Source organism: Rhinolophus sinicus, linkage group LG02, assembly GCF_036562045.2.
Source record: "Rhinolophus sinicus isolate RSC01 linkage group LG02, ASM3656204v1, whole genome shotgun sequence".
In the NCBI taxonomy this organism is placed as follows: Eukaryota; Metazoa; Chordata; class Mammalia; order Chiroptera; family Rhinolophidae; genus Rhinolophus; species Rhinolophus sinicus.
In genome coordinates, this window is record NC_133752.1 from 54,175,696 (window position 1) to 54,189,019 (window position 13,324).

The following is a 13,324-nucleotide window of genomic DNA, read 5'->3' on the forward strand; positions in this document are numbered from 1 at the left end:
TTGTGTAGTGTTTGGATTTTATGTAAGTGGAATCACATTGAATGTATTTTTCTATGACTTTCTTTTTCAACATTATGGTTTGTTTCCTTTTTGGGTAGAGGACCTGATTGGGAGCTGCCAGAGAATACTGGGTGCTGTCAGCATTTACTGCCCTGCACCACTTAACACATTGCGTACGGATCACGAGAATCTTCATTTTTTTTTCTGAGCCATGCGTTAAGGACGGATAACGAGAATTCTCGTTTTTACTGTTGACTCTTTACTTTGCATATTTTATTGAATTATTTGTAGAATAATTATTTATAGAATAATTTATTTGTAGAATCTATTATTTATAGAAAAATAATAAATGACATAGAAGCATTTACGCTTTAAAGAGAAGAGTGCATTTTAAAGTAGTTTCTTTTAAAAACCTGCCAGAACGGAGGGGTATGAGGGATTTAAACCCCGCCATACACAACGTGTTAACATTACATTTTGGAGCTTCTTCCATGTTTGCCTATAGCCATAGAAATTTGTATTGCTGTGTAGTATTTCAATGTATGAAAATATCACACTTCATATGTTCATTCTACTGTGGATGGACTTTGGGAATCTTTCCAGTTTATTACTATTACAAAAAATGCTGCAATTCGTGTTTTCCCCCCTCTTTTTTTGCACACATCCAAGAGTTTCTCTGCCATAGATACCTAGAAATAGAACTTCTGGGTCTCAGAGCCTGAGCATCTTCAACCGGACTGAGAAATAATAACATTAATCAGTTTCCAGAGCACTTGAACCAATTTCCACTTTCATCAGCTCTCAGTGAGGGTTCTTGCTACATATACAGCTTTGGTGTAATTAGCACCACGCTCTAGCCAACTGAGCTAACCGGCCAACCCCCACCTGTTTTCATAATACTTCTAAACAAGGGCCAGAATGACATACTGCTGTATCTTCCTCTTTATGTAAAGCTAAATGCAGAGCAGATGCTCAGTAAAAATCTTTTGGTTGTTTGATTTTGAAGAATATATTCAATACAGTTAAAGACTATACTGTACTGAAACATATAATTATTATTTCCATATATAAGTAAAGTCTTTGCTTTTAAAAAAGAAATTAATACATACATACATACATACATAAACATATATTTAGACACATGCACACACAAGGAAACACGTAAATACATAATACATGTTTATTAACACAGGAAGTGGGAGCAAGGAAATCATATTTTTTCAGTTACAAACAGACATTCTGAAAAAAGTTTTTCTTACACATGCACACACACATATGAATGTAGTATGTGTGGGCATGTGTGGGCATGTGTGTATGAGTGTGTGTACTTCCTTAGATATTTGCATCTGAGAATAAAATGGGTTTTAAAACAGTCATTTAAACATAATAATTAACTTCAGAAGCTCTTCATTTGGAAACACTGATTAAAATTCTCAATTGTCAATTTGTGTAGAAATCAAATTAAAAATACATAGTTTAAAGTAAGCTTAAATATGCACCTATCTAAGCAGAAATAGAGCTTCAGTAATTACTTGAAACCCTAAATTTTCCTTTTCTCTATCTGTAACAGATTTTCATCCTTCTACTTCACCCACCAATTTAAAACCACCTTTGTTTTAAAATATAAACGTTTTGTTCATCTGTCAAAGCTATGTCAAGACAAACTTTGAGACTTTTAAAGCTACAAATAGTGTATTTGTGCAATTTAAACATATTTTTTAACCAGCAAAATATAAAAATTTAAATTATAGTTCTAATAAGAGAATGAAGTAATTTCTTATGAGCCAAATACCTAATTTTCATCTAAAATTTAAGTAGTTACTAAATAATAATACATTAAAAAGAGTAGACAAATGTATTTGTTATCTAATAATTTTGAGAATTATTAGGAAAAAATTCTTTTCAGATACTTCAATTGCAGAGAAGTCGTGTTCCATCAGTTAGGAGATAAGTAGCAGAGAATACAAGCTTTTGAAATAAGTAGCAGAGAATATATTGTTATTATAGTCTCTGCTACTTATCTCATTAGGTTTCCTAATGAGATAAGGTATTATATACCAATGAGATAAGGTATTATATACCAATGAGATAAGGTATAATACCAATATAAGGTATTATAATGGGTCTCATATTTAAAATATTACATTTTTTATTGATAATATTTATTTAGGGGTTTAATTTTAATAGGCATAAATGGAGAGGCAGGGCCCTGAAGGGCCTGAAAAATCTGGATAATTATGAAATCTGCATTTCATTTTGTACAGTACAGACTTTAACTTCACAATAAATACACATATACCTGACCTCAGCTGTCTAATAGTTGAAAGACCCTGAAATCTGGAACCAGCACACAGCTTTGAATACGGTCCTTGACACCTGACAGCTACGTGACCTCTCAAAGCCTGCATTCCCACCTCCTGACTATCTCACAAGACTGGGAAGATTAAGGGAAAAACTGTATGCAAAGGCCATTAGTAAACTATAAAATACTGAACAGATGTTTACTACTATTATTACTATTGGTTCAAATTCCAGCTTTATTATTTAATATCTGTATGGCTTATATGGCAAGCTGCTTAACTTTTTGAAGCCTATTTCCTTACCTGAAAATGGCAGTTTATGAGAATTAAATGAGACAATACAAATAGAAAGCTTAAGCACAGAGTAGATGCTAAGGGCTTGGTAAGGGTAACTATTATTTCTTATTGTTACCCATTACCCCTATCAGGAGAAATACTGCTTTAATTCATTCATCCAATAATAATAATAGATTATAGCAAACTTGGAAGAGACCTGAATTGAATAGCACATAGCTATGGCAAAGGAACAAATCTTTTCTCTATATAGAGCTAACTGACCAATGTGAAAACTGACCTTTGTCCTTATTAGGTAACTGGGTGAACCAAACCTGGACACAAACTATATAAACAAATTTCACATGCAAAGAATATTATTGCAAAGCCCATGGATCAGCGTCTACAATCTGATGAGTATTGCACTCATAAAATATTTGGATAAGAATTATCATTGCCTGTTTATTCCTTACAAGGACACTTAAATCATATGACCTATTTTTTTTCTCTTTGCTTTAGTTTTTGTATCACCCTGTCCTTGAAAATCTGTACTCTGTACTTCCTTATCACCCATTTCTGAAACCAAATGCCTTTGGCTGTCTCCACCCAGCTGTCTTTTTTCCATGTTTTTCTGAGAGGTTGAAAAAGTGGGTCACCATGGAGAAAAGTCATGTGCTACCTCTCAGAGGCTTAACTCACTTTCCCCTACAGCCCTTGAGGTCAGATGTCTCCAAAATGTTAATGACCTAAATTCAGATCAGCAACATGCCAGGGAAACCAGACAGCTGTATGGGACAATTCTGGCTCCAAATGATGCTAACTCTTTATGTGATTCCTGTTTTTCGTTTTGGTTTGTTTTTTAAGTGACAGACAGTTGAAAAGTATAAAATTTTTGGTGTATTGCCATAGCACATAGAACAATAGTAATGTAAACCAAGCAGTATTGTTTTATTTCTCCATAAGTATTAATGCATAGCACTGTGTGTTCCCAGGAGCCACTGAATCATGGTAACTTCTGATCTTATCCCAACCAGTTGCACAAGTACTGGAAAACAAACACCTGTTTATTTGTTAATGCAACTGAGGGAACTTGATCATTGGGTTTCAATGACTCTAAAATATATACTCGTATTATATTTCAGACCAAACAATGTATTTCCTTTCATATATAGGTTTGTTGTAATAATCAATTTCTTTTTAGAAAAACTAGTTTCAGGTGTATGAAACAATGTAATAGTTAGACATTTACACCCCTCACAAAGTGATAACCCCTCTCTCCCAATCTACTACCCCTCTAACATCGTATATAGCTGTTACAATTCCATTGACTCTATTCCCTATGCTGTACTCCACATCCCGTGACTATACTCACATATGTATATATATATATATATATATATATATATATATATATATATATACGATTATAGTTGAAATTCAGAATTATTCAGCTTCAGCTTCAGGTGTGCAGCGCAGTGGTCAGGTATCTACACCGTCCATGAAGTGGTCTCCCTAGTAAAACAAATGCCCATCTGACACCCTACCAAATCTTTACAATATTATTGATTATAATCCTCAAACTGCCTGTCATATCCCCATGGCAACATTGTGACTACTAAATTGTACTTTCTAATCCCTTTGCCTTGTCCCTCATTCCTCACCCCACCTCTCATCTAGCAACCATCAGTTTTTTCTCTGTATCTGTGAGTCTGTTTCTGTTTACTTTGCTCATTTATTCTGTTCTTTAGATTCCACATATAAGTGAGATCGTATGGTATTTGTCTTTCTCCATCTGACTTATTTCACTTAGCATAATATTCTCTAGGTCCATCCATGTCATTGCAAATGGTAAGATTTCATTCTTCTTTATGGCCGAGTAATAGTCCATTGTATAAATGTACCACAGCTTCTTTATCCAGTTGTCTATTGATGGGCATTTCAGTTGTTTCCATGTCTTGGCTATTGTGAATAGTGTTGAAATAAACGTAGGGGTGCATATATTTTTTTGAATTAGTGTTTTGGGTTTCTCTGGACAGATACCCAAAAGCGGAATTGCTGGGTCATAAGGTATTTCCATTTTCAATTTTTGAGATACCTCCATACATACAGTTTTTCACAGTGGCTGCACCATCAATTTCCTATTTGATTGATGATCAGGAACTGAACAGGAGATACTATTTTCTATGATTTCATAAGACATATGTGAACCAGAGAATAGGAGATAAACCCCATGAAAATTCAGGGACTCATTGCCCACAGGAAGTTCCTGGGAATCACATGGTATGGAACATCTCAAGGTATCTCCTCCAAAGTGAAAGATAAATTGCTGCACTTTGCACAGTCTTCCACTAAAGGAGAGGGACTAGGTGGACCTTTTAGATTTTAAGGGTAACATATACCACATTTGAGTGTGCTCATCAACCTGATGTCATTGAACACAGAGCTGGAAAGAGAGCCACACAATTGCTCTCATGAGCCAGTACCAGCCAGTGCCAACACACCATTGCCTTATTAAAAAATATTGAAGACCTGAATTTTAGTTTATGTGGATTATATCTATAAATATTTCTAGCATTAGGAATGAGAACTGAGAAATTCTTAAAATTTATTTATTTGTACTATTAAAAATAACAATAACCCCACTACCTAACATAAATATCATTGTTTATAAAACCTAACTATATTTTCCAAAACAAAACAAAACAAAAAACAATTAGTGAGAAGAGGACCATTGTTTTATATTTTGGCAAACCTTTTAATGTCTGGGTTAGTAGAAGACAACTGGATTCTCATATTTCCTTCTACATCATTCTGTTGTGATATGCTGTTTTAAGTACAGTATATGAAGAAAATCTGGTCCCACACAGATATGTTATTAGAAAAGAGAGGAGTGTGTATTTTAGTAGCCATTTTAGATCATTGTAGATATTTTTCTTTAATATTACACTAAAACTCAAAAAGTGGCAGTTTCTTAAAGGTTAGTTATAATGTAGAATCTGAAACCATGTACTGAACTTTTAAACGCTATTACAATAAAGTCCATTGGCCTCTCTTGCATTTTGAGTGGATCTTTTACCCACCATGATTCTATGACATAAAACATTGGTGATTTGGAAAGTATTGCTTCACTGAGTTACGCAAATCTTCCAAATGTTGACATACTTCATTATATAATGTTAAAAATTATATTCACTAATATCACCACCAATCTCACCAGTAAAGTCCTTAAAACTATTGGGAAACTATCAAGCTCACAGTGGTGGATACAAGTTTCCCAAAATCCTAATTTTCATTCCAATTTTTCTCATTGACAATAAACACTGTCAGTTGTTTTCCTTGAAGTAACAGTTTCCCTTCATGAATCTTTAAATAAAATGTTCATCTTCTCAATGTCCAGATCTAAATAACCATCGTTTTCTGTCAGCCATTTTTTCAAGTAAAAAATGATGTTCCATGAGAAAAGCAGCTAATTCAGCACGTAGCTCAATCACCCAGGTGCTTCCACTCAAGACAAATATTGTACTTCTCAGTGTGTAGCCAAAGTGTTTATACATATTTTTCATTTGCTTACATAGAATATTTTAAAAATGCATAATCGAGTGTCAAGATTTAATTAAATTAGTAATTTTACTGCTCCATCCAGGACATTCTTAAGGCAAACTGGCTTTTTACCCTCTGGGGTTTGGTGTTGCCTGCAAGTGCATGAGAGTAAGAAAACACAGTAACTCCTAGTAGTACAATTTGGTGCCACTGTGTTGAGTCATACTGAGATTCCATTTTAACCACATGGCTTCACACCATTAGAGTAAATGTCAGCACACAGAAACAGTGTTATAAGATTGTTCCATTTTAGTATGATAACAAAAATAATTCCGGCCTCACAGACTCCAGAGAGGATCTCCCCAGGGGTCTACGGACCACATTTTGAGAAGTGCTGCACAAGAGAACTGAAAAAATATCCAGCCACACATCCTCTTCTGGGACCTCTGCATACATATAAGGACCATACAAATGTGAAAGATTGAACATTTCTGGAAAGATGTTTCTGCAGGTTACTAGGCTGTAAAGAAAGAAGAGAGGAAGAAAAGGAAAAAAGAAAAGGAAGACTTATTGAGAGCTATATGAAACAAATGTATCATGTCCATAGTCCCTCTTGAGGAGGCAGGTCTAGACTGCCATGATTTACCATGAGACCATATGGCTGTTTCATAACACCCGTCATCCCTGTTACCACGCAGCTGTAACACTGGACTGAAGACATCCAATACAGAGGCGCATAGAAACCGGGATATTATGAGGACGTGAATGAAACAGCTCTTCTGAAACAGAGATTAACTGAGAAATCAGACTGTCTCCAAAATTTAAGAGGGGAAATTTAAAAAGAAAGAAAGAAAAGAGGAAGGGAGGGCTGGAGGGAGGGAGAGCAGGCGGGAGGAAAGGAAGAAGGGAGGGAGGAAGGGAGAAAGAAAGGAAGAATCTGTTAAATGTAGGGGACATAGACGCTAGGAGAGAAAATGACACACAGATAGGAAACCGGGTAGTCAGGGCTATGATAGCTCACAAGCATACAAAAGTTATAATAAGCTGACGTTACAAGGAAGGAGACGTAATGAGTTAGGAAAAACAGTGAGGTAGAGAAAGGGGGCTGAAGAGAGTGTAAGCAAGTTGGTCAGTAGAGGCAGAAGCAGTAAAAGCCGGGACGAAGAGGAACCAAGTCACCATGATGGTCAACAAACTCCTGCTACTGAAAGGCTAACTACAATAGAAAATCCGTTTCTGCCAGGCCTCATCTCTTAGCTGAGATTCCTTTTGTCTATGGACAGCCTTCCAAACACCCACTGTTTGTTGTTGTTGTTGTTTTGAAGTAACTTGAGTAAGTCTTTGTTCCTTGTATCCAACGGAGCCTAATTAACTCCTAACTACTTGGGAAGGCATCATGCTAGGTGTTTTTGCATCATTATCTCAACTTTTTGTTATTTTATTTTATTTATATTTATATATTTTTTATTATTAGTTTCAGTGTACAAAACAATGTAATAGTTAGACATTCATACCCCTCACAAAGTGATAACCCCCCCACCCCCAATCTACTACCCCTCTGACATCGTATACAGCTGTTACAGTTCCACTGTCTCTATTCCTTATACTGTACTCTACATCCTGTGACTATATATATATATAAAATTATAGTTGATATTTATTGTTCAGCTTCAGCTTCAGATGTATAGTGCAGTGGTCAGGCATCTACACTGTCCTTGAAGTGGTCTCCTTAATAAGACAAGTGTCCATCAGATACCGTACAAAATTTTTACATTATTGATTATATTCCCCAAACTGTCTTTCGTATCCCCGTGGTAATCTTGTGGTTGATTGTGCTTTCTAATCCCCTCACCTTCTCCCTCATCCCCACCCCTCCTCATGTAGCAATCTTCAGTTTTTCCTCTATGTCTCTGAGACTGTTTCTGATTAGTTTGTTCATTTATTCTTTTCTTTAGAGTCCACAAATAAGTGAGATCATATGGTATTTGTCTTTCTCCGTCTGACTCATTTCACTTAGCATAATGTTCTCTAGGTCCATCCATACCGTTGCAAATGGTAAGATTTCAGTCTTCTTTATGGCTGTGCAATACTCCATTGTATAAATGTACCACAGTTTCTTAATCCAGTCATCTACCATTTCGGTTGTTTCCATGTCCTGGCTATTGTGAATAGCACTGCAATAAAAAACAGGGATGCATAAATTTTTTCTAATTAGTGTTTTGGATTTCTCTGGTTTGTCATTTTATTTTTAATTATCTCAATTTTAACTGTCTTTCTTGATTTAAGCATATGTACCAACCATGCTCCCACACATCAGGTGCAATGGGAACTCACAAAGTTGACATGATTTTCATGTTCCGTAAGCCGTAAGATACTTAAAATATAGAGGCCACAGGCCAGAGGGAAATGTGTAGTTGAAGAATTTGTTGCTTTTTCTTCCCGGTTCAAAAAGAGAAAAAGAATTGAACTACATAGCAGTAGGTTGTTGATAAGAGAAAAGGGTGTACCCAGTTGGGATTCTCTTAGTTACAAAAACAAATTCAGTTGAATTAAATTCAGCAAACAAGGAGAATTTACTATAAGACTACAGAGGTATCTCACGGAAGCATAAAGAAATGCTCAACCTCAGAAATAGCCACACTTACATCTCCTCTGTGTCTGTTTCTCTAACCTCTGCTTCCTTCTGTCCACGTACCCTAGCTTCCTCTGTTTTCCTCCCTGGCAGAATAAGGAATAAGGCTCCACACAATTCCTGAGTTTGCAGGTCACCGGGCTACCTCACAGGGAAATTGAATCAATCTCTTCCTTCCCTCCTTTCTTCCTTCCCTTTACTCCTCATCCACCTCCATTCCAAATTTATGAGGAAAGTGTTGGTCCAGCTTGGGTCAAATATTCATCGTTGGTACAGTGAACTGCAGATGACAGGCAGAGTCAAGGAACCCATAAAATGGGAATGACGATGGAGTAATAATATGGGGATTAGGGAGTGGTTGATCTTATCAGCTGGGATCAGCAGATTGGGGCAGTTAGGTAAAGGAGGGGTTGGGAGGCTGTTTGTTAATAGTTGGCTAATTCCAAAAGATGTCTACTACACATATATACACCAAGTCAGGCAAAACAACGTTTACGTGATCCCAATGGATGCAGCTCCATCTTGTGACCTTGCGAAAGGACATTCCAGATTTACCACCCTCAAAAAACCCACAAAAATCTGCTGCCCCCCCAGCAATGATGTCAGAATGAGTTTTAAGGAATCTGTCCCTTTGCTGGCCTCCCCCTACCATGTACCTGTGCTTCTCAGAGCCCACTTTGTACCAGACACGCTCAGCCCCCATGCAGTACCCCACATGCCAGACCTGCTCCTTTCCTTTCCTTTCACTCAAGCAAAATCTGTTCCATGTTACAGTCTTTTGCTCCAGGAGAACAGCTGGGAAACTCACCTGTGTTAGAGCTTTCATGGTCTAATACTGTTAACCATTCCAAAGAAGAGTAATGTTTATTAGATATAATTTCATATTTTAGAGGAGGGGTTCTGATGATAGCAACAACCTTCAGCCAATTTGAAAAAAAGAAAAAGTTACTTTAAGAAAGGAGCTCTACCACTGTACTACTTACCATGCAACCATCTCATTTAAAATGTGGGACTTGACCTTTCCTTCTCTTTCCTTTCCAAACTGGCAATCTTGTTTTCCAGACCTACTTTGTAACTGCTGTCTCTGAGTTTTCACATAATAGCCATCATACTGTATTCTTTGCCTAATAAATAACATTATAAATCAAAGGCACTAAATGCAAAATCCTAAGGAGTCTGCATTTGTGCAAAACAGTCTAAAACCATCAAGAATGAACAAATTCAGTTTTTAATGTGCCCTAAGAGAGTTTTCAACGATGAGAGTTTTCTGAAATTTGCAATTTCTCTCCTCTTAGCATGCAAATATACAATTGTCTAGTAAGAATTGTTGTTGTTTTTTAAGGAAACATTGATGTTTACGTGCATTTTAATAAGTATGAACAGTACTTTCAGTTCCCTTTTCATTTAAGATGCTGCAGAAACTGACCTACTTAATCTAAAATTCCGTCTGTAACTATGGTACACTAACTAGTGAGATGAGGTTATAAATTATTCTGTCAGACATTCCAGCTCACTGTCAGCTGAAAAATCTCTACTCAGATCTTAGGCTTTAATTCTCCATAGCTCTTGCACAAAAAGGCCATATGTCTTACTGGTTAGACAATGGATTCACTAACCAGACTTCCTAAGTTTAAATCCTTCAGTCAACAGTTGGGAGACTCTGGGAAAGTTGTTTAAGCTATCTACGCCTCAGTCTCCTTACCTGTAAAATGGGGATATTATCTACTTATATGATTATAAAGATTAAACAAATTAATATCGCAAAGCTCTTAGAATAGCAATTGGCCATACTAAAGGTTAATTATTATTCCACTAAATTTACAACCTCCATTGATTCTTAGTTACTACTGACAAAGACTCTCTCTACTTGACCTAATTTTAACCAGGCTCCTGTGAGCTCTCTGCTGGATCAGGCCAGACCTGTGCTTCCCTCTCTGTCCTTGTAGAATCCATTTGAAGAGGAATCATGCTACACAGTTTAGCAAAAATCCCCCACCCTTGATATCTTATCACCCTGGCCTGCCTTCAGCAAGAATTCTGTTGAGTCTGCTAGCAAAACCCCTCCTTTTCCCTGAGTAATTTTCCATCCACTGACCCCTACCCTCTTCCTTGGCTACAAATCCCCACTTGTTCTTGTTGGAGTCTGAGTTGAGTCAGATCTTTCTACCCCACTACAAAACCCCACTGAGGTGGTCCCCCTTGATTAGTCTGTCTTACTGTCACCAAGTCTTGAATAATTTTTCCTTCAACACTGCCCTGTCTTTGTCTTTAAATGATCATTTCTTGTGCAGAGTGAGAGGAGAAGCATATTTTGGAGATGGCTCTAATGTTTTAATCGTGTCTCTAATAAATTAGCCTAATTTATTAATATTTAAGATGTTGGTAGTGAAATATTTATGTCTTAAGAGAATCATAAGAGAATCAAAAATGAGACTATGATTGCTTTGAGGGACCAGCGTGTGAGACAGGAGAATGGACAGTGGGAGTTGTCCACCATAAAAACTGGTGTTATAATAAAACAATTAATTTTGATAAGGTTTGCATTGGTATTGTTCTTCATCATGCAGTCATGAGCTTACTTGTTGAGATGCATGAGTAAGGAACACAGTACAATAGCTGACACTTCCAGCATCTTACTAGAGCTTTGCTAAGAATTATGGCCTCTACAATAAGACTACCCATTACCCCCTAGATAGTTTTTATTCTACTATTCTGTAAGGATTGTGGGAAAATGTTGTTTGACTGAAATGGATTTTAATGACCACACAATTGTAGGAAAGTGCTGAAACACGTATCATTCACAGAAGGATACATACATATTTACTGTTCTGTTATTCCATTCCCAAAGAATAGGTCTTAAGTGCCAAAAAATATTAACTAAAAGCCCACATTGAAAAACTAGATTGTTTAATCTTTAGAAGAAAAATAGAAGGAACGTGGGGATAGCATGTTAAATGTCCTATAGATAATAGAAAATGTTAGGGTCTGTTAAAGCTTATAGACCTGCATATTGTTATAAATCCTACCCTAGACAATGCATGTAAGGAACTGCTCAGTAACCTAAAGCAACACCAGTTGTCTTAGCTTGGGTTTTGTAGAAGCAGAGCCTAAGAAAGGGGCTGTAGCATTTGTACTTTATTGAGTGAATGCTCTTTAGGAAAAAGCTGCAAGGAGGAGAATAAGCAGGATAGGAAAGAGCTGAGTAAGGATACGGTCGCAAGTAAAAGTTTGGGGAAGAACATAGAAGAGTGGAAATGAGTCATTCCGTGGTTACCCTTGGATAGGGGAGGAAGAGTATAACCTCTCATCAGTCTCAGGAAAGGGCTCCACTTAGTCTCTAGAGAAAGTCTCAGGTACGAGCTCTTAGCCAAGCCACTCACAGCCGCTGAAAGAGGGCTGCCCCAGCCTACACAGGGGGTCTGGGCTGGGCAGCGTCTACTACACATCTCCTCATTGTTCTTCAGTGATGGTTTTTAACACATGACAGTGAGAACTTCATTTTGTGCATTCTTTGTATTCCTGGCACGTATCATGGTACCCAGCAGACGATAGGTTTTTACCAAATTGTTTCTTTCATTTAAATTACACATTGAGAGCCTCCTATTGAATTTACAAAGCAATTTCTTAACAGAACCATCCAAATTCAGATTTTGTCTTGCTAAGTAACATCAAGGTGTTTCCCTTCAAGGCCTTGTGATCACCCCCACCCCCACTGCTTAGGTTTTACATTCTTCTCTGCAGAACAATAGGAGACAAAGGAAATTTGGTCTTGTGGTGGGAAGAGTCGCTTGAAAACCCAGAGACCTCAGCCTTACGCTCTCTTCTGGATGCCCAAGTGAAGTCACTGAACTTACCAAAGCCTCCAGTTTGGGGAAAGGAGAATAGTAAATACTTAAAATAGTCTGTTTTACTTCAGATTAGCCATATTGTTCATACTTCTCTTTTTATGTTTACAGAACATATTCCTGGAATCTTCAAATCCTAAGGTGCTGGGCTTGCACACTCTACTGTGGTTAGAGAAGAGCTATGATAAGCTTGTATTTGCTCATCCACTTTGATGCACATGGGAAAACTGACCTCATTCTGCGTGTGTACGTGCATAGAGGATATGCAAGAGGGATCTGAGGGGTGAAAGCTGATGAGGTTACTCGCAAAGGGACATTGCTCCCTCAATAGAGGGAGCATGGGGCCCCTCCAAATGCCTCTTTAACTCTCCTTTAGATTTCATCCACCTAACCATGAATGCCCACAGAGTGGAGAGCTGGATCATGTCCAAGAAAGCCCCCTAATTTCTTGAGGGGATGGAGATAAGCTGCCCAAAATATCGTGGTATTGAAACCATGTAACCGAAGGCATTAAATCATAGAAAACTAGGGAATAAGGACCAACAAGGAAAGTACAAAGATCTTATTGCAGAGGGTATATAAACCCCAATACTCTAATGGAATTAATAGCCTAATTAAAATGTTTGCTCATAAATTACGTCTGGATTAAATTATGGATTAATAAAAGCTTTTTTATAACCACAAATTATACCCAGTATTTACTTCATGAAAATTCCACTAGATTCCACTAGAGC

The 13,324-nt window shown here is 37.1% G+C and overlaps 1 protein-coding gene across 1 annotated transcript in view; it reads right to left on the minus strand.

The window, feature by feature from the left end:
- Positions 1–5,164: 5,164 nt before the first annotated feature.
- SEPTIN11 (septin 11) overlaps positions 5,165–13,324 on the minus strand; it is a 153,123-nt gene continuing 144,963 nt past the window's right edge. The window contains exon 10 of the mRNA XM_074324424.1: positions 5,165–8,287. Coding sequence (XP_074180525.1) covers positions 8,065–8,287 — 223 coding nt within the window. The 3' untranslated portion in view covers positions 5,165–8,064. The remainder of the gene's footprint in view (positions 8,288–13,324) is intronic.